At 43.1% G+C, this 23439-nt stretch overlaps 1 protein-coding gene across 2 annotated transcripts in view; it reads right to left on the bottom strand.

The window, feature by feature from the left end:
• The window catches only part of LOC139938875 (uncharacterized), a 44920-nt gene that overhangs the window by 8688 nt on the left and 12793 nt on the right, over positions 1-23439 (bottom strand). For both annotated transcript variants that reach the window (XM_071934531.1, XM_071934525.1), the window contains exons 2-4: positions 21647-21724; positions 18570-18631; positions 260-16205 (exon numbers count right to left, since the gene is read on the bottom strand). In XM_071934531.1, coding sequence (XP_071790632.1) covers positions 260-16205; positions 18570-18631; positions 21647-21724 — 16086 coding nt within the window. The remainder of the gene's footprint in view (positions 1-259; positions 16206-18569; positions 18632-21646; positions 21725-23439) is intronic.

Genomic DNA, 23439 nt, shown 5'->3' with positions numbered 1-23439 from the left:
GTTTAATTATTTCATTCTCTTTATTGAGTTCTAAGGAAGCCAGCCTGCTCAACTTCGCTCATTTCGCATGTAACCTCTTAGACAATTTCCCTATGCGAAACACAGGGTTCTTAAGGAGAATACTTTTTAACAATATTCACTCACATCTGAATATTTAATAGTTCGTAAACTGGCAATTTTGTGAAACCCTTTGTCTTGTACAAGACGAAAATGTGAAATGAGCAAAGTCAAGACAGTTGCAATATTACTTTATACATACCAGTTGATGCACTTCCATGGGCTCCCTTTCCTGCATTATCTTCTGTCTCTGCTCCTTCGTCGGGTATTTCTACAATATGTTGTCGATGTTTCCGGTTGAATATTCTCCCAAAAGTCTTCTTGCTTCTTGTGTGGGAATGTTCTTTGGATAAATCATCTGCATTCTCTGCTTTGTCATCTCCATTTGCATTGTTATTCACATTGAGTTCTGTTTCACTGTATCTTGTGTCAGCTTCAGCTGCTTCCGCCAGTCGTGTACTATTGTTATTGTTCGAGTTGGGGTTATCCGAGTCACTGGAATCCTTTTTGCCAAACCCAAATGTGGCTAATATCTTAGAGCCAATGCCCTCCTCATCTGATGATGAACTAGAGCTTGAGCTTGAGCTAGAGCTCGAGCTTGAACTTGAATCTTTGGAGAATCCTATTGAGCCAAAGAATCCTTTCTTTTCCTTCTTTTTCTTTTTTGGGCTTTCTTTAGCTTTAGCGCTGGTATCAACATCAGCGTTGCCTGCGACTGATCCCGACATTTCTCCACCAATTTCTGGTAGTTGTACAGAAAGTCCTCCAGAAGAAGCAACGGCCATGTCAACATCAACTTCAGCTCCACCTCCGATATCAACACTTGGGGTACTTACAGCAACACCATCAACTGATGACCCCGCAGTGGCATTTTTCTTTTTCTTATTTCTCTTTTTGCGCTTAGCTTTACCTTTAGCCCCAGCAGAACCTGATAGTTTAGGAACCTCAACATCAACCCCTCCAGATACTCCTGCACCAAGACCTCCTTTAACATCAACACCTATGTCTCCAGAACTATCAATTTTTCCATCTAATCCAGAAGCTCCTTCAAGTTGGGCCCCTCCTGATAGATCACCATCCATGCTTCCAGCAGTGCCACCGATACTTAACTGTTGTCCTTCAAATGATAAAGATGGATCAGGTTTTTCTGTTTTCACATCAAGATCAGGACTGACAATGTCTCCAGCTATGTCACCTTTGATACTACTGCTTAAGCCTCCATCTATCATAACATCCTGACCTGTTGCAGATGCATCTCCGCCAACGTTGACTTCAGCACTAGGCATATCTACATCAAGACCAGTTCCCCCACTTCCAGAAAATCCGAAGCTTGGTAATTTAACTTTAAATCCCTTCTTCTCCTCATCGTCGGACTCTGATGAACTGGAACTTGAGCTGCTACTGGACGTACCACTTGACTTGCCACCAAAACCAAAACCAAACTTGCCTTTCTTCTTCTTTTTTGGCTTTTTAACTTTCAATTTAGCATCCAATCCTCCACCAACAGAGAGGTCTGGTTTAGGAACATCAACATCAATGCTTCCTCCCCCAAGACCACCTGAAAGGCTACCAGCACCACCAAGGCCTCCACCAATTCCAAATCCTCCTCCACCAACAGAAAGGTCTGGTTTAGGTACGTCAACATCGATACTTCCTCCTTCTAGACCACCTGAAAGGCCACCTGCTCCACCAAGGCCTCCACCAATTCCAATTCCTCCTCCGCCAACAGAGAGATCTGGTTTAGGTACGTCAACATCGATACTTCCTCCTCCAAGACCACCTGAAAGGCCACCAGCTCCACCAAGGCCTCCACCAATTCCAAATCCTCCGCCACCAGCATCCAATCCACCACCAACAGAAAGGTCAGGTTTAGGTACATCAACATCAATGCTTCCTCCTCCAAGACCACCTGAAAGTCCACCTGCTCCACCAAGGCCTCCACCAATTCCAAATCCTCCTCCGCCACCACCATCCAATCCTCCACCAACAGATAGATCTGCTTTAGGTACATCAACATCAATGCTTCCTCCTCCAAGACCACCGGAAAGTCCACCTGCTCCACCAATTTCAAATCCTCCTCCGCCACCAGCATCCAATCCTCCACCAACAGATAGATCTGGTTTAGGTACGTCAACATCGATGCTTCCTCCTCCTAGACCACCTGAAAGGCCACCTGCTCCACCAAGCCCCCCACCAATGCCAAGTCCTCCTCCGCCACCAGCATCCAATCCTCCACCAACAGAGAGGTCTGGTTTAGGTACGTCAACATCGATGCTTCCTCCTCCTAGACCACCTGAAAGCCCACCAGCACCACCAAGGCCTCCACCAATGCCAAGTCCTCCGCCACCAGCATTTAATCCTTCACCAACAGAGAGATCTGGTTTTGGTACATCAACATCAACGCTTCCTCCCCCAAGACCACCTGAAAGTCCACCTGTTCCACCAAGACCTCCACCAATTCCAATTCCTCCACCAGGAACATCGACATCGATGTCTCCCCCACCAATGCCACCACCAAATCCTCCACCAAATGAGATGCCGGCATCTGGTTTGGCTGATTTCACGCTCATATCTACATTTGGTTTGACTTCACCCAAATCACCAACGACATCAAGTCCTGCTGAGAATGAACCATCTGGTTTGGGAACATCAACATCTGCAGTGCCGCCACCACCACCACTTGATAATCCAAACTTAGGAAGACCAATCTTGAATCCACCTTTTCCTTCATCATCGGAAGAAGAGGAAGAGGAAGAAGAAGAAGAAGATCCATCTTTTTTGCCTCCAAATCCGAATCCCAATCCGAATTTACCCTTCTTTTTGTCTTTCTTACTCTTTTTCTTTGGGCTGCCTTTACCTTTCAGCTTAATTCCACCTTTAACATCGACATCTGGTCCACTTGGAATATCCACTCCTCCTCCGAGACCACCTGAAACTCCACCAATTCCTCCACCAATTCCTCCTCCAATGCCAAGTCCTCCACCACCAGTATCCATACCACCACCAACAGAGAAATCTGGTTCAGGTACATCAACATCAATGCTTCCTCCTCCAAGACCACCTGAAAGGTCACCAGCACCACCAAGGCCTCCACTAATGCCAATTCCTCCTCCGCCAGCAGCATCTAATCCTCCACCAACAGAGAGATCTGGTTTAGGTACATCAACATCAATGCTTCCTCCTCCAAGACCACCTGAAAGGCCACCTGCTCCACCAATTCCTAATACTCCTCCACCTCCAGCATCTAATCCTCCACCAACAGAAAGGTCTGGTTTAGGTACATCAACATCAATACTTCCTCCTCCTAGACCTACTGAAAGGCCACCAGCTCCACCAAGCCCCCCACCAATGCCAAGTCCTCCGCCACCAGCATTTAAACCTCCACCAACAGAGAGATCTGGTTTAGGTACATCAACATCAATGCTTCCTCCTCCAAGACCACCTGAAAGGCCACCTGCTCCACCAAGGCCTCCACCAATTCCAAATCCTCCTCCACCACCAGCATCCAATCCTCCACCAACAGAGAGGTCTGGTTTAGGTACATCAACATCAATGCTTCCTCCTCCAAGACCACCTGAAAGGCCACCTGCTCCACCAAGGCCTCCACCAATTCCAAATCCTCCTCCACCACCAGCATCAAGGCCTCCACCAACAGATAGATCTGGTTTAGGTACATCAACATCGATGCTTCCTCCTCCTAGACCACCTGAAAGTCCACCTGCTCCACCAAGGCCTCCACCGATTCCAAATCCTCCTCCACCACCAGCATCCAATCCTCTACCAACAGAGAGGTCTGGTTTAGGTACATCAACATCAATGCTTCCTCCTCCAAGACCACCTGAAAGGCCACCTGCTCCACCAATGCCTAATCCTCCTCCACCTCCAGCATCTAATCCTCCACCAACAGAAAGGTCTGGTTTAGGTACATCAACATCAATACTTCCTCCTCCTAGACCTACTGAAAGGCCACCAGCTCCACCAAGCCCCCCACCAATGCCAAGTCCTCCGCCACCAGCATTTAAACCTCCACCAACAGAGAGATCTGGTTTAGGTACATCAACATCAATGCTTCCTCCTCCAAGACCACCTGAAAGGCCACCTGCTCCACCAAGGCCTCCACCAATTCCAAATCCTCCTCCACCACCAGCATCCAATCCTCCACCAACAGAGAGGTCTGGTTTAGGTACATCAACATCAATGCTTCCTCCTCCAAGACCACCTGAAAGGCCACCTGCTCCACCAAGGCCTCCATCAATTCCAAATCCTCCTCCACCACCAGCATCAAGGCCTCCACCAACAGATAGATCTGGTTTAGGTACATCAACATCGATGCTTCCTCCTCCTAGACCACCTGAAAGTCCACCTGCTCCACCAAGGCCTCCACCGATTCCAAATCCTCCTCCACCACCAGCATCCAATCCTCTACCAACAGAGAGGTCTGGTTTAGGTACATCAACATCAATGCTTCCTCCTCCAAGACCACCTGAAAGGCCACCTGCTCCACCAATTCCTAATCCTCCTCCACCTCCAGCATCTAATCCTCCACCAACAGAAAGGTCTGGTTTAGGTACATCAACATCAATACTTCCTCCTCCTAGACCACCTGAAAGGCCACCTGCTCCACCAAGGCCTCCACCAAGTCCAAATCCTCCTCCACCTCCAGCATCTAATCCTCCACCAACAGAAAGGTCTGGTTTAGGTACATCAACATCGATGCTTCCTCCTCCAAGACCACCTGAAAGTCCACCTGCTCCACCAAGCCCCCCACCAATGCCAAGTCCTCCGCCACCAGCATTTAATCCTCCACCAACAGAGAGATCTGGTTTAGGTACATCAACATCAATGCTTCCTCCTCCAAGACCACCTGAAAGGCCACCTGCTCCACCAAGGCCTCCTCCAATTCCAAATCCTCCTCCACCACCAGCATCAAGGCCTCCACCAACAGAGAGGTCTGGTTTAGGTACATCAACATCGACGCTTCCTCCTCCTAGACCACCTGAAAGGCCACCAGCACCACCAAGGCCAATTCCTCCTTCGCCACCAGCATCCAATCCTCCACCAACAGAGAGGTCTGGTTTAGGTACGTCAACATCGATGCTTCCTCCTCCTAGACCACCTGAAAGGCCACCTGCTCCACCAAGGCCTCCACCAATTCCAATTCCTCCACCAAATGAGATGCCGGCGTTTGGTTTGGCTGATTTCACGCTCATATCTACGTTTGGTTTCACTTCACCCAAATCACCACCAACATCAAATCCTGCTGAGAATGAACCATCTGGTTTTGGAACATCAACATCTGCAGTCCCACCACCACCACTTGATAATCCAAACTTAGGAAGACCAATCTTGAGTCCACCTTTTCCTTCATCATCAGAAGAAGAGGAAGAGGAAGAAGAAGATCCATCTTTTTTGCCTCCAAAACCGAATCCAAATCCGAATTTACCCTTCTTTTTTTCTTTCTTGCTCTTTTTCTTTGGGCTTCCTTTACCTTTCAGCTTAATTCCACCTTTCAGGTCAACATCTGCTCCAGCAAGGCCTCCACCAACTCCAAATCCCTTTCCGCCATTAGCATCCAAATCTCCACCAACAGAGAGATCTGGTTTAGGTACATCAACATCGATGCCTCCTCCTCCTAGACCACCTGAAAGGCCACCTGCTCCACCAAGACCACCACCAATGCCAAGTCCTCCTCCACCACCAGCATCTAATCCTCCGCCAACAGAGAGGTCTGGTTTTGGGACATCAACATCAATGTTTCCTCCTCCTAGACCACCTCCTTGACCACCTGCTCCATTAAGTCCTCCGCCAATTCCAACTCCTCCTCCAGGAACATCAACATCAATGTCTCTACCTCCAAGGCTTGCATTTATGTCTCCTCCAATTCCGTTCATTGTCCCACCAATACCACCACCAATTCCTCCACCAATTGAGATGTCACCATCTGGTTTGGCTGATTTGACGCTCATATCTACATTTGGTTTAACTTCACCCAAATCACCACCGACATCAAGTCCTGCTGAGAATGAACCATCTGGTTTGGGAACATCAACATCTGCAGTGCCGCCACCACCACCACTTGATAATCCAAACTTAGGAAGACCAATCTTGAATCCACCTTTTCCCTCATCATCGGAAGAAGAGGAAGAGGAAGAAGAAGATCCATCTTTTTTGCCTCCAAATCCAAATCCAAATCCGAATTTACCCTTCTTTTTGTCTTTCTTGCCCTTTTTCTTTGGGCTGCCTTTACCTTTTAGCTTAATCCCACCTTTAATATCTATATCACCTTGAGCCTTCTGTCCACCTGGAATGTCAATTGCAACATCTGCATCTGGCTTTTGTACATCACCCTCAAGCGACATGCCAACACTTCCACCAGTGTGTTTGAATTTTCCTTCAGCTCCAACATCTATGTCTCCATGACCCAAATCATAATCTCCTTTACCTTTGAATTTTGGTAATCCAATTGATGGCATGTGGAATCCCTTCTTCTTTTTACTGGAACCTTTGCCCTTTCCATTCAAGCTGAGGTTTGCATCAATTTCTGGGCCATCTACATCAAGGGAAGCATCTGGACCATCAACAGAAATCTTACCACTTGGAAAATCAACACCAATTTCACTACCTGTTTTGGTTGGTTTCACATCAATGTCTCCACCAATGCCTCCTCCAATGCCTCCACCGATGCCTCCACCGATGCCACCACCAATATCTGGTCCTTCAATAGACAGTGACGCATCTCCTTCAGGCAGCTTAACATCTCCTCCAGCACCACCACCAATATCCAAGTTAACATTTGGACCAGAGAAACCAGGGCCTTTAATGTCTCCTCCAATGTTCAAGCCTGCATCAATGTCAGCATCTGCATGGCCTTTCCCTTTTCCCTTTGGAAAATGGATTGAGGGCATATGGAATCTGCCTTTTTTCTTGCCAGACCCCTTGCGCTTTCCTCCCAAGTTAAAATCTGCATCAACATCTGGTCCATCAACCGACAGGTCACCACTTGGGAGATTAATAGATACATCACCCTCAGGTTTAGGTGCTTTCACATCAATATCAATTTCCTTTTTCACTCCTCCTAGTTCTGGACCCTCTACTTCGATGGAGCCTCCAGGTATCTTTACATCAGGATCAATTCCTCCTGAAATTCCAAACCCAATTCCACCACCACCCTTCACATCAACATCAGGGCCTTCCAAGTCTCCAGAAATTTCTGGACTCTTCAATTTCCCACCAGCGTCTCCTTTGATTTTAGGACCTTTGATACCAAAACCAAAACCACCCTTACCTCCATCAGAGTCGGAATCACTGGAACTGCTGTCATCTCCCTTCCCTTTACCTCCAAAACCAAATGACGGAAGATGAAAGCCTCCTGATTTCTTTTTGGAACCTTTGTTCTTTCCATTTAGAGACAGACTTGCATCTGGGATGTCAGCACTACCTCCAATTGATACGTCTGCATCCGGTTTTGAAACTTTTCCATCAACATCAATGTCTCCACCAATGCCACCTCCAATGCCACCTCCAATGCCTCCTCCAATGCCTCCTCCAATGCCACCTCCAATGCCACCACTAATATCTGGTCCTTCAATAGACAATGACGCATCTCCTTCTGGAAGCTTTACATCTCCTCCAGCACCACCACCAATATCCAAGTTCACATCTGGACCAGAGAAACCAGGGCCTTTAATGTCTCCTCCAATGTTCAAGCCTGCATCAATGTCAGCATCTGCGTGGCCTTTCCCTTTTCCCTTTGGAAAATGGATTGAAGGCATATGGAATCCGCCCTTTTTCTTGCCAGACCCCTTGCGCTTTCCTCCCAAGTTAAAATCTGCATCAACATCTGGTCCATCAACTGATAGGTCACCACTTGGGAGATTAATAGATACATCACCCTCAGGTTTGGGTGCTTTCACATCAATATCAAATTCCTTTTTCACTCCTCCAAGTTCTGGACCCTCTACTTCGATGGAGCCTACAGGTAACTTCACATCAGGATCAATTCCTCCAGAAATTCCAAACCCGATACCACCCTTCACATCAACATCAGGGCCTTCCAAGTCTCCAGAGTATTCAGGACCCTTCAATTTCCCACCAGCGTCTCCTTTGATTTTAGGACCTTTGATACCAAAACCACCCTTACCTCCATCAGAGTCAGAATCACTGGAACTGCTGTCATCTCCTTTCCCTTTACCTCCAAAACCAAAAGATGGAAGATGGATCTGGAAACCTCCTTTCTTCTTCTTTGGGCTTTTTTTCTTTCCACTTAGAGACAGACTTGCATCTGGGATGTCAGCACTAGCTCCAATTGATACGTCTGCATCTGGTTTTGAAACTTTTCCATCAACATCAATGTCTGCAACAATGCCACCACCAATGCCTCCACCGATGCCTCCTCCAATGCCTCCTCCAATGCCACCACCAATATCTGGTCCTTCAATAGACAGTGACGCATCTCCTTCAGGCAGCTTTACATCTCCTCCAGCACCACCACCAATATCCAGTTTCACATCTGGACCAGAGAAACCAGGGCCTTTAATGTCTCCTCCAATGTTCAAGCCTGCATCAATGTCAGCATCTGCGTGGCCTTTCCCTTTTCCCTTTGGAAAATGGATTGAGGGCATATGAAATCTGCCCTTTTTCTTGCCAGACCCCTTGCGCTTTCCTCCCAAGTTAAAATCTGCATCAACATCTGGTCCATCAACCGACAGGTCACCACTTGGGAGATTAATAGATACATCACCCTCAGGTTTGGGTGCTTTCACATCAATATCAATTTCCTTTTTCACTCCTCCAAGATCTGGACCCTCTACTTCGATGGAGCCTCCAGGTAACTTCACATCAGGATCAATTCCTCCTGAAATTCCAAACCCGATTTCACCACCACCCTTCACATCAACATCAGGGCCTTCCAAGTCTCCAGAGTATTCAGGACCCTTCAATTTCCCTCCAGCGTCTCCTTTGATTTTAGGACCTTTGATACCAAAACCAAAACCACCCTTACCTCCATCAGAGTCAGAATCACTGGAACTGCTGTCATCTCCTTTCCCTTTACCTCCAAAACCAAATGACGGAAGATGAAAGCCTCCTGATTTCTTTTTGGAACCTTTCTTCTTCCCACTTAGAGACAGACTTGCATCTGGGATGTCAGCACTACCTCCAATTGATATGTCTGCGTCCGGTTTTGAAACTTTTCCATCAACATCAATGTCTCCACCAATGCCACCTCCAATGCCACCTCCAATGCCTCCTCCAATGCCTCCACCGATGCCACCTCCAATGCCACCACCAATATCTGGTCCTTCAATAGACAATGACGCATCTCCTTCTGGAAGCTTTACATCTCCTCCAGCACCACCACCAATATCCAAGTTCACATCTGGACCAGAGAAACCAGGGCCTTTAATGTCTCCTCCAATGTTCAAGCCTGCATCAATGTCAACATCAGCATGTCCTTTCCCTTTGCCCTTTGGAAAATGGATTGAAGGCATATGGAATCCGCCCTTTTTCTTGCCAGACCCCTTGCGCTTTCCTCCCAAGTTAAAATCTGCATCAACATCTGGTCCATCAACTGATAGGTCACCACTTGGGAGATTAATAGATACATCACCCTCAGGTTTGGGTGCTTTCACATCAATATCAATTTCCTTTTTCACTCCTCCAAGTTCTGGACCCTCTACCTCGATGGAGCCTCCAGGTAACTTTACATCAGGATCAATTCCTCCTGAAATTCCAAACCCGATTCCACCACCACCCTTCACATCAACATCAGGGCCTTCCAAGTCTCCAGAGTATTCAGGACCCTTCAATTTCCCACCAGCGTCTCCTTTGATTTTAGGACCTTTGATACCGAAACCAAATCCACCCTTACCTCCATCAGAGTCAGAATCACTGGAACTGCTGTCATCTCCTTTCCCTTTACCTCCAAAACCAAATGACGGAAGATGAAAGCCTCCTGATTTCTTTTTGGAACCTTTCTTCTTCCCACTTAGAGACAGACTTGCATCTGGGATGTCAGCACTACCTCCAATTGATACGTCTGCGTCCGGTTTTGAAACTTTTCCATCAACATCAATGTCTCCACCAATGCCACCTCCAATGCCACCTCCAATGCCACCTCCAATGCCTCCACCGATGCCACCACTAATATCTGGTCCTTCAATAGACAGTGACGCATCTCCTTCTGGAAGCTTTACATCTCCTCCAGCACCACCACCAATATCCAAGTTCACATCTGGACCAGAGAAACCAGGGCCTTTAATGTCTCCTCCAATGTTCAAGCCTGCATCCATGTCAACATCAGCATGTCCTTTCCCTTTGCCCTTTGGAAATGGTATTGAAGGCATATGGAATCCGCCCTTTTTCTTGCCAGATCCCTTGCGCTTTCCTCCCAAGTTAAAATCTGCATCAACATCTGGTCCATCAACTGATAGGTCACCACTTGGGAGATTAATAGATACATCACCCTCAGGTTTGGGTGCTTTCGCATCAGTATCAATTTCCTTTGTCACTCCTCCAAGTTCTGGCCCTTCAATGCCACCAGATACTCCCAGCCCAATGCCTGCACCACCTTGGATTCCGACACCAGGACCCTCTATGTCACCAGATATCTCGGGGCCTTTAACGCCACCATCAGCACCTAATTTGATAGATGGACCTTTAATGCCAAAACCAAAGCCTCCCTTCTTTTCATCTTCAGAGTCTGAGTCACTTGAGCTACTATCATCTCCCTTGCTTTTACCACCAAACCCAAAAGAGGGTAAATGGAAACCTCCTTTCTTTTTGTGGCTTTTCTTTTTCCTGCCAATGTCAATGTTACCTCCAATGTTAGGACCACTAATGGACAGGTCAGCATCTCCCTCTGGTAGTTCCAAGTTTCCTCCGGCTTGACCACCAACAGAAATGTCTGGCCCATCAACAGCAAGTTTTCCACTTGGAATATCCACTGAAACATCACCCTTACCGTCAAGATCTGGCCCATTGAAACCACCGCCAATGCCACCTCCAATGCCACCTCCTATGCCACCTCCAATGCCACCTCCAATGCCTCCTCCAATGTCCGGTCCTTCAATAGACAGTGACGCATCTCCTTTAGGCAGCTTTACATCTCCTCCAGCACCACCACCAACATCCAAGTTTACATCTGGTCCATTGAAACCACTTTGAATGCCTCCACCGATGCCTCCACCGATTCCTCCACTGGGAATGTTAACAGACACATCACCCTCAGGTTTAGGTGCTTTCACATCAATATCAATGTCTTTTCTCACTCCTCCAAGATCTGGACCTTCAAAACCAAAACCAGCAGCACCACCTTTAACATCAATTTCAGGACCATCAAGGTCCCCAGAAATTTTAGGGCCTTTTATTTCACCTCCAACTCCGCCTTTGATCTTGGGAGCTTTAACACCCATTTTGAAGCCAGCCTTTTCATCATCAGAATCTGAATCACTTGAGCTACTATCACCTCCTTTTCCTTTAAAACCAAATCCAAATGATGGAAAGTGGAAACCTCCTTTCTTCTTTTTGTGACTCTTCTTTTTACCATCCAGAGACAAATTCACATCTGCATCAACACCACCGCCAACTTTCCCTGAAAGATCAACATCTGGTTTGGGGGCATTGACATCAATATCACCTCCAATGCCACCTCCAATGCCACCTCCGATGCCTCCACCAATATCACCTCCGATGCCACCTTTGCCACCTATATCTGGACCAGATACTTCAATGGAGCCTTTTGGTACCTCCATGCTCCCATGAACATTTGGACCATCAATACTACCAGATCCATCAATATCAACACCTGCTCCCCCTTTAATATCAAGTCCACCCCCAATGTCAACATCTGCATCCCCCTTCCTGCGTTTGTGCTTTGGGCCTGAAAACCCAAAGTTAAATGAAGGCAAATGGAAACCATCCCTTTTCTTCTTTGAACCTTTGACCTTGCCCCCAAGGTTTATGTCAGCATCAAGATCTGGAGAGTCCACATCAATATCTCCTTTGACTTTTGGTAAATCCCCAGACACGTCAAGACTAGCATCACCAGTAGGGAGGTTCACATCAATGTCACCATCAACAGAAGCACCACCTTTGGGCAAATTGATATCTCCACCTGCTCCACCTTCAATATCAACATCTGGCCCGTTAAGATCACCATCCACCTTGGCCTTGCCTTTGAACTTTGGCAAGCTTGGGAGGTTGAAACTTGGAAATCGGAATTTATGCTTCCCTGAGCCCTTTCCTTCCAAATTGATATCCACATCCGGTGCATTCACATCGAGTGAGCCTGAAATGTCTCCTTCAGGTTTGGGAATGTCAACATCTGCTGAACCACCCAATGACAGCTTTCCACTAGGTCCATCAACAGAAAAATCTGCATCTGGCTTGTATGATTTCACATTAAGATCGATTGATTCCTTCACTCCTCCTAGGTCAGGTCCATCCACATCGACAGAACCACCAACACTTGGAACATCAATGTCTCCTTTCAAGCCAAAGCCTCCCCCAAAGCTAGGTCCACTTATTCCACCTGATCCTCCAATCTCTGGGCCTTTCAACCCAATAGATCCATCTGGTCTTTTCAGTTTTCCATCCATATCAACATCTGGACTCTCAACAGAAACTTTGCCATCAAAGTCTGGTCCTTCAGGTAATTTCATCTTTGCATCAACATCAGGCCCATTGATATCACCTCCAAAGCCAAACCCAGCGCCTCCCTTAACACTTGGAACATTAACATCAGCATCACCTGAAAGATCTGCCCCAACTCCAGGAGCCCCAACATTGATTCCAATATCACCTTCTGGTTTATTTACAGCACCACCTGCCTGAACATCTACATCAAAATCGGGAGTGTCAACTTTAGGGCCCTTTCCACCAAAATTAAATGACGGAAAGCTGATATGTGGAAATTGAAATCCTTTCTTCTTCTTTCCACCTCCTTTAATCTTGGCATCAAATTCTGGTGAATCTGCATCTATGGAACCAGATACACCTCCAGAAGCTTTTGGCATGTCAAGATTAGCATCAACATTCCCTCCAGCAGCTACTGATCCAGCACCATCTACAGAACCTCCAGGTAGCTTGAACTTAGCACCAACATCAGGCCCATCAACATCACCACTAACGTCTAAATCTGCTTTAAGTCCTCCACCGACACCCGGACCATCAATGTCAATGTCTACATCAGGCTTTTTCACATCAGCATCAACAGAAACATCACCCTTTCCTTTCCATGAAGGAAATCCAAAACTTGGCAGTTTAAACTTTCCCTTTCCTGAACCACCAACATCTCCTCCAGCTGAGACATCTGGGGCATCAACATTAACTGAGCCAGATATACCACCTGATGGTCCTGTGAGGGATAAATCTCCACTTGGACTCTTTGCTTTTACATCAAGGTCAACAGATTTTTTGACATCTAGATCTGCATCTCCACCAATGTCAGCGGAAACATTCGGTAACTTAATGTCAGCATCTCCAACAACATCAAAGTCAACATCAGCAGTTAATCCTCCCTCCGGTCCTTTCACAGAAATGTCACCTTGAGGTCCACCTTTCAAATCTCCTTTTACCTTAGCATCTGATGACCCAAATGACGGGAATTTGAACTTTGGTAATCTGAAGTGAAAGCCGCCCGTATCTTTCTTTCCACTCAGATCAACATTTGCAGAAGCATCAGGCAAATCACCACTTATACCAGCACCACCACCCAAGCCAACATTTGGAGCATCAAGTTCTGGCCCGTTCACTTCAATATCACCTTCAAGATTCACATTAGGACCCTTCACTCCTCCTCCGAGACCAAGTCCACCGGTGCCACCATCAAAATCTGGGCCTTTCACACCGCCACTAACACCTAGTGAAGTATCTGGTGCTTGTACTCCCCCTCCAAATCCAAATCCTCCACCTCCACCAATATCTACTGATGGTCCAGAGATATCAACATCAGGTTTGTTAATTTCTCCCTTCAGGCCAAGTCCACCAGCACCACCGATTCCTCCTCCAATGCCTCCCCCAAATCCTGGACCTTTCACATCTCCACCACCACCTAGAGAAACATTTGGTGTCTTCATTCCACCTCCGAAATTTCCACTTCCTCCAACATTTACAGATGGTCCAGAGATATCAACATCAGGTCTGTTAATGTCACCTTTTAGGCCAAGTCCACCAGCTCCATCAATGTCACCGCCAAAACCTGGGGCTTTAACATCACCACCGACTCCAAGCGAAGCATCTGGTCCATTTATTCCACCTCCAAATCCTCCACCTCCATTAATTTTGGGTCCTTTAACATCTCCCTTCAAGCCGAAACCACCAGCTCCACCAATACCTCCCCCAAAATCTGGGCTTTCAACATCAACATCGACATCTGGTCTTGAAATGTCTCCCTTAAAACCAAGTCCCATATCTCGACCAATTCCACCACTGACTCCTCCACCAATTCCACCACCAAATCCTGGGGCCTTCACATCTCCACCAACCTCAAGAGAAGCATCTGGAGCTTTTATTCCACCTCCTCCAACGTTAACTGATGGTCCACTAATATCTCCATTGAGGCCAATTCCACCAGATCCACCAATACCTCCACCGAATCCAGGGGCTTTCACATTTCCACCAGAGCCGATTCCTCCTCCAAGGTCCAATGATGGTGCTTTTACGTCAACATCAGGTCTGCTGATGTCTCCCTTCAAACCAATGCCACCAGATCCACCAAAACCTCCACCAAAATCAGGGCCCTTTGCCTCTCCACCAGTACCAAGTGAAGCATCTGGTGCCTTAATTCCACCTCCAATGTTTGCTGATGGTGCAGAAACATTAAAATCGGGCCCATTAGTATCTCCATTGAGGCCAAATCCACCAGATCCACCAAAACCTCCACCAAATCCTGGGGCTTTCACGTCCCCACCAATCCCCAGGGAAGCATTTGGTGCCTTCATGCCATCAAAGTCTCCACCTCCTCCAACATTCAATGATGGTGCTTTCAAATCAACATCAGGTCCGCTGATGTCTCCCTTCAGGCCAAATCCACCAGCTCCACCAAAACCTCCACCAAATCCTGGACCTTTCACATCACCTCCAACATCTAGAGAAGCATCAGGTGTTGATAAATTCACATCTGGTCCTGAAATCGTACCATCAATACCACCTCTGACACCAGCCCCAGCACTTGGATCAGACCAACCTAGTTTAGGAGCATCAAATCCAAAGCCTGGTTTTTTGGTCTTAACATTAGTGTCAGTGTCAGCTTTTACTACAACATCGGGTGCTTCAACATGAAAACCAGCAACTCCAGCAAGATCAGCATTGGGAACTTCCACTGCTCCACCAATATCAGCATTGCCATTAACCTTTGGCTTTCCAATCTTTGGCAGCTTAAAGCGTCCCTTCTTTCCTTTGCTTGATGATCCCTTAAGCTTGCCACCAGCTCCGATGTTGACTTTGGCATCTCCTTCAGGCAGACTGGCTGAACCAGAAGCATCGAGGCTGGTCCCCATACCACCTTCGACATTCACATCTGGCCCTTCCAATGATACATCTGCTTTGGGAAGACTTCCTGTGACTCTCAGTTTTTTGGTCTCTTCATCCGACTCGGAATCAGAGTCTCCGCTGAAAAACTTGGCAATCCCTGAGAAGAACCCACCCTTCTTTGGAGAATGTCCTTTTGCATCTGGTGCATCTGCTTTAAGGGAAATATCGGCTTTGGGTCCATCAACATTCATGCCTGCTCCTCCACCAAAAGACATAGTAGGCACCTTCACGTCAATTTCAGCATCACTGTCCGATTCTGAAGATGAGCTTGAACTACTGTGATCTCCATTAACACCAAGTCCACCTGATACTTTTAATCCTGGTTTCTTTTTTCGCCTTCGATGTTTTGATCCTTTGTGTCCATTCAAACCAGCACCCAACTCAGCATTTCCTCCAATTTCTACTTCACCTTTGGGCAACTCTGCGTTAACATCAACATCTAGTTCAGCTTCAGCAGGTGTCCTTTTTCTAAATTTGGGGAATGATGGTCGCTTTTTGTGTTTCTTTCCATTTGCTTTCAGGTTAATGGCTGGTGCAGAGACATCAAGGCTTGCTCCTGCGGATGGCACATCCCCACTTGCACCAACTCCAGCAGATGCTCCTGACGGAATGCCAGCCTAAACAGAGGAGGGAAATCAAAACAGTATTAAGAAACAAATTGACCAAATGATTGTTAAAATAACATTTTTTTGTTCACTTCCACCCCGACGGGATTATTTCTCGAAAGTCATCACCAACACCACAAACTGACACACATGTAGATACCAGGCAAAGGTACCAATTGAAGAAAACAGCATTTAAAGTTTAGCGTTTTTTAAATCAAGCTGAGGTATTTTTAACTAAATTTTCCTACATTCTGAGCAGCGGCGTAACTAGACATTTTCATTGAAATTGTGGGTGTAATAATATAATCACATTTTGGTTTTGAAACGGATATTTAAAATAGGCCTACCACTCAATTCCACCGCTTGCTTCAAAGGAGAAGAAATGGTCTAAGCAACCTTTTTTCGCTGGCCATTTTGCTATAGTAAATTTCTCTGTAGTGCATCTGACTAAGTTGTGTTAACGGAGCTATCGGTCTACGTTCAGACCACCACGTATTAAACAGAACTTTGTGACTTCCTGCACTTTCTGTAACCGCAAAACCACAACATAAAAACATTTACCGCCAATACGATCGCGCGCCCGTTTCCATGCTTTTTTTCCTGACTGCGTTATAGTCCTCATACTGATATGAATAAAAGTTTTCCTTTTTATGGCAGCATTTTATGCAGCCTTAAACGATTCATATATTAGGGCCTATGAGAATATACTTTTCTGTGATTTCATATGGGGGCGGCAAGAGGGGGGGGGGCAAGGGTTCTAAGCGAGGGGGCGCAGGCCCCCCCTGCCCCCCCCTCTGGTTACGCCACTGATTCTGAGGTATTTTAAACTAATTTTCCCACAATAGGGACTTGTTGCTTTACAGCCATTATACACTTTCGGTAAACAGTATTGTCCAAGTCCCACACTTCGTGTATTACAACTAATATATAAAATAACAAACCTGTCAGAATTTAGGTTCAATCGGTCATCGGAGTCGGGAGAAAATAACGGGAAAACCCATTCTTGTTTCCGCGCGTTTTGCCGTGTCATGACATGTGTTTAAAATAAATCCGTAATTCTCGCTAACGAGAATTTATATTGTTTTAATGTTTTCTCAAAAAGTAAAGCATTTCATGGAACAATATTTCAAGAGAAGTCTTTCACCATTACCTTCTGTAAACCCTGTAAATTATTTGTAAATCTGTGAACTTTTTTTTTTCCTGTACCGAAAGGGTATAATGGCTTTAAACTTTTTATGTACAGTGCTCTTTAATGTTTTTTTCATAAATTAATAAGCACTGAAGCAACAATGGTTTGTGTCAGTTAGAGGTGTCGAAAGTGAACACAAACAGGTGTTTTCTGTTGTCACGAACTGACACCAACATTAGAACATGTAATACTGTGTGTATTTGTCGGTTGGTAACAATGTTGATCAGCTCGAATGGGGCGGCACTAAGGCTTGTGTCAGTTCATGAAAACGTTTTATCACAATTGAGATTCGTCCGCATTGTGTAATGCAATGACAAATTGAACATTTGTGTCAGTTCATGAAAACATAGTTTGTCGATTTCGGTGCCAAAATTGAAGTTTTGTTTTTATATATAACTACAACTTCAGTTTGAAGTTTTCTAGCATCATTTTTATAAAAGATATCTTTATTAAAAAAGTAAAACAGCCTTGAGTCTTAATGAGATTGTAGGCCTCAGTTAGCACTATCCAATCATGCAAAAAACAAAAACTAAAAAATTGCTTTAAACACGGTGTCAGAGTGTGGTGAAGTTGACGCATATTTTTTTCAATTTTCTTTGAGCATATCCCGTAAACCTTGATAGATTAGAACCCTCAACTGTCCCTCACAAATATCGAGCACATCAATTTATACTACTTTGAAAATATTGTAGAAATGGGTCATCTAATATCAATTTTGATATTCACTTTGGCTTCAGTGAAAGACTCTGCTAGTGTCAAAATGTCAGGACACCAATTCCTCTGTCACACGTTGATACAAAAAAAAGGAAAGATTAATTATTTTTGTGAATTTTCTGCAAGGTTATACCTTTATTCCAGAACGATCAAAAATATGAATTTCAGCATAAATTCAATCAACTTGGACTAACTTTTCATTCATGGAACACCTTTTTCAGTAGGAAGTTCATTTTCATCTATGACAGTTTTGAAAAAAGGGTTTCTACTTAATATTGATTTGCAGAAGAGCAAAGCAAATAACTTTCATCACAATTTGTTCTGTCATCTAAAATTGAAGATGCACCATGCAACAGATCCCCTTTTATTAGAAGTGTAAATTTAGTTTAATAAAGGTTAGTCTCACTCAAACTATGTAGGGCAGTAGTATCATTTATGCAAACCACCCTTATTTAAATAATTGACTTTCTTACCGATAGGCCAGCACTTCCTCCCAGACCTGCATCAATTCCACCAGCTACATCAAGGTGTCCTCCTGAAAAGGTAAAACAGTCAGCAAATTAGCATCTTTCAAGTTACCAAAATATTTGCTCTAAATATTTACCAATGCCACAAGACTGCCAAGTTTGTACAAAATTTTTTTAGTTTTCAGTTCAAAGGGAACATTACATAACTTATTTTTGCTGAACAGTTGCTGGCAGTGTAAGCACTTATGTAGTCCACCAGAAAACTGCCGAACCCGTAGAAGTTTGAGATCGATCGGCCATAATAACATGACATTATGAAATAATAAAGTATTTCAAGTGAAGTTTTCAAGTATCATCATCATTAATGCATGTAAGTTTTATGTAAATCTGTGATCATAAAGTTTTTTCTTACCAATTCTGTAATGTTCTGCTAAACAAAAACAATCAAGGCCTACATTTTAACAAAGTTTCAATTGAGAGAGCTCTTGTACTTTTTTGCTTACAACAATTAAGCATTGCAAGCTTTGCATGAAAGTGACAATTTTCGCGTTTGGGACTGAAACAGGTCCTTTATGTCTGTTAAATTTAGGATGTGAAACAATCAAAAATGATATTTTTTATCAAGTTCAAAGCATTAAGTATCCACTTCCACTCGTTTAAACCACTGTTACATCTTGTAAAAAGTGTTTGATTTAACCTAAAATAAGATGTGTTTTCCTTGGCTAGTTTTGTGTGGTACCTAATGTTAAATCAAGTCAGTTCATATTGTCAGTGATGAAGCATGCAGTCAAATCACTAGGGTGTTCAGTGTGAACACGTCTGTGGTGTTAGTCATTCCCAAGTTTAAAAGAATATATATAAATGAAGGAGGACCTCTTTTTTTTCTTTTTCTACTTTTTTCAAATATGGCCGCCTAGCACTTTTCTTTTAACAAATCGGTATGTTTTTTTTTAAATGGTTGTCAGATTTATTTGGTGTGTTCAGTCTTAAAAGTACAACAACAATTTTAAATAGCAAAAACAAAAAAGCAGGCAGATTCTTAAAAGGAAGCCAAAAGGCACGTTAAATATATGGTGTTTTTTCACCTAAAGTCTTCTTTAAGTAAACAGAAGATGGTTCTAGTATAATCATTAAAACTATCAACTACTTAAACGTTGGTAATGTTTGGAAGAGAAAATGTGTTTGTTCCCCCCACTCTTTGAAAAGCACATTAATTTTCCAAACCAACCTAAGAACAGTTAATAAAAGAAGCCCTTGGGGTCTTTTACAAACCAATCATGTTTCATCAGGTTATTTATTTGTGCCCATTTACATGAACCTTACTTCAACTGCCATAATCAAAAAAGATTGATTTTATTTTTGATCAGAGAGCATTGGCCAAGTACAAAAACTGAATTCTGACATTGAGGTCAAAGGTCGTATGTTTACAGAACAACTGCAGTGCTTCCATGTCTGGTTTTCATACTTTTGGTTACATAAAAGCTTGCAGCATTTACAATTTGACCCTTAATTCATAAAAGTATACATTATTTGTTTATAGACCAGTGTCCGGTATTCTTGTTGCAAACAATCATGGGATGAGAACCAACTTTCATTGTAAACTTTTGATGTATACTCTTAATATTTTGGCAATGTAATCGGTGTTAACTTTCCCCTCCCTGTAAGTTACATAGCCAATAAATGTTGCATTGAATAAGTGCAGTTGTTGCACACTGTCACACTGTTTCTACCAACAGACAGTATCAATGGTGGTAGCCTGATAAATAAATTGCCATATATGTACATGTGTGAAGCTGTAGAGCAGTAGGCCAACTCAACAGCTGCCTGGCATTGACAAATGTGAACTCAGGGATCCTTAGTTCACAGTTTCTGCTGAACCACAAACCCCATGTAGCTACACCACAATAACAAGACATAATTGGCCATATTTGATATGACCTACATGTACAGTGTTTATATGATTGTACTCAGAGTCCAAGTGCACTTTTCTGTCATTGTTTTTCTGTCTGCCCATCAAAAGAAATACTTCTTAATTTCTGTCTTCAAGAAGATTAAGCATCTTTGCCAACAGAGAACTGACAGTTAGGTCAAAACAGGAGGAAAGTTCACGAGATTTGAAACCATAATTTAAAATGTTTTGTTTTGTTTTAGGTGTAGAAGTTACTTCACTAAAACCTTGGAACTGTGTTGCAAGATTTTATCTTTAAACTTTGAGATTCATCTAAACATGTGTTTAATTCATTAAATTCTTGATGACATTGACCAACTTAATCATCTTTGCTTTAAGCTTGGTAATATTTAGTACTGAATTTTACAGACCTGATATGCTTGAATAGAACCAAAAATAGAACTCTATAAAAAAACTTGCTAGTAAAAACATGCTCTAAAAACACATTGTAAACAAAGCTGACATTGTAAACTAACTGAACAACCTTTAAGCCATAAACACTTTGTTTAACCTTGACTTTGAATCAACAAAATGGAGTGCCCAGATAAAAATAAACACACAAAGATTCCACCAAAAAAAAAGTATATTTGTGACATCAAGAGAGTTTTTATCATTAAATAATAATCTGACCAGGCACCAGTCCTAAAGCAGTGTGAATGACATTTTTAAAATAGTAGTTTTTGCAGTGTCTCATTTCACTTTATGATAAAATAAGTTTTCCTACAACAGGAAATCACATTATCAAGTCGCCTAAAACCATTCAGAAAATCATATTCCTGTTTCTGTGGTCTGTTATCTTGTAAATTGTCTAACATTTTTAACATCAATATTTTATATACTCTTTGACTTGGAAACTAAATGATGAATAAATGATGATTGACCATTCAATTTTGATGAGTAACCCCAAGCAACTGCCCTAACTGTTTCTCTATAGATTCAGTTCCATGTTTTCTACAGATGGTTTTCCATTTTTGCTGTTGTCTTTGTCCGTTTGTTTTATACTAATATGTGATTAAGGGCCCCTATTTACAGGGCCTATGTGCCTCCTTAGGGGTTCCCTTTTGCACCCAATGTATTTTGATGTTTGTGCAGTAAAGTTAATAAACTAAAACTAAACCAATCACAAATAACTTACCAATATCAACATCAGCATCTAGGTCCATGTTTTCTGTTTCATCTGTCGCAAGCGGTGCAGCTACATTCAAGTCAACAACTGAAACATATAAAGGAAACTCAACATAAACATGGCTGCAATTTTGTTTCTCGGTCCAAGATGATTTCTATGGACTTATTACAGACCAAAGCAAGATTTATAAATGTAACTTTTCTTGTAAATATCTAAACTTTCAAATGTAACAATTAATTGTTTACAATAAAAGCAAATCTGTATCACCAGGGTGCTCAACATCCTCAAAGCTTTCAACAACCTGGACCAATATAAGTCTTTATGCAACTGCATTCCATCTAAATCCATTTCAATGTTTAAAAAAATAATTAGCGCAGTATTGTCAAAGTATAAACCAACAGAAAAATTAACTTTTCTTACCAAAAGAGATACAGATCATTTATTAAAGCTCACAAGGTACTTTGAAAACAAGTAGTTTTCATAGAAAGCTTACATTATCAGCTGCCTTTGTTAAGGTTATTATGTCAACATGCTAAAGCTATTATCCCATCTTATTATAGCTTTAAACATTCCTTTCCGTCAGATAAAACCATTGAATAAAATGGAACAGTACAAGGATTACCAATATCTTCACAATCCCTTCTTTGTACACTGTATCATGTGTGAAGTTTTTCATAAGAAAAAATCAATCTGGCAAAGCATTTTATGGACTTAGTTGTTTATATAATGCACCAGTTAAGAGACAGCCCTTTGTTTCTAAGTGAAAATTGTTGAAGCAATGTTTATATCAGGAAAACAAATGTTTGTACTGTTATTAAGTTGGCAGTTACTTGGCACTCCTTTTAAGATGACCTCCACATGTCTCGATGTTGAAGATAAGCCACAATTTGCCGTAAGTCTCCTAACAAGTATTAAATACTGAAGCCCAACTAGTGATAAGTTTGGCAGAACCACAATATTCCACATTGTATGAAATTAATCTCTGTCCACAAAAAATCTGGTTCATGGAAAATATGAAAAAACTTTGCTAATGTAGAGGTCGGTTCCCTTTAAATTGCAAAAGTAAAGGGCAGTTTCTGAGGTGATAATCTCTGTTGCATCAATGAAGTGTAAGGTCTAATTGGGTCTTCACTTGACAATAAACAAACCTTATCTGTAGCCTACTTGGTTTTAACAGTTACAAAAATGTGTCCGTAATCCATAAAAACTTTCAGTTAATACCAAATTGACTTTCAAATGTTTGGTTTTCCATTTCAATTGAATGTTGAGCAGGTAACCTAGGTTGTCTGATTTCACACCATGGGTATCGCTAACTCATTCTTTATTCGCCAATAATGAAACCATGACCAAAATTACAAGTTATAAAAAATCATATCCCATAGGTGAAGAATGATTTTAATGTTGAATATTTTCTGGATGTCAAAAACAAAAAAATCAAAGGTCAATAACAGTTTTCCAGTTCTGCATCAAGGCTATTAGAAATATGCAACTTCTTATAATGCACTCTATGGTATACACGAAACCAACACCATTACTAGTTTTGAAATAGGGACACTATGCCTTTGAATTAGGTGTTTTGGGATATATGCAAATGATTTGACATGATGGATATAATTATTATAATTGTGAAACATGTAGAACATAATGATTCACACAAATAATCCCTGAAGTTGTGGCGTTTTCCTTTTACTTTTAGAACTAACAAGGTCCGCCATTATAATGGCGGACCTGTAGAATCAAATATCCTCATACTAGCGGACTAATGATGTCTGATGTTACTTCATGAAGTGAAAGAAAAACTA

This window comes from Asterias amurensis, chromosome 1, assembly GCF_032118995.1.
Source record: "Asterias amurensis chromosome 1, ASM3211899v1".
Lineage (NCBI taxonomy): Eukaryota > Metazoa > Echinodermata > Asteroidea > Forcipulatida > Asteriidae > Asterias > Asterias amurensis.
This window is presented reverse-complemented; position numbering and strand designations above follow the sequence as displayed.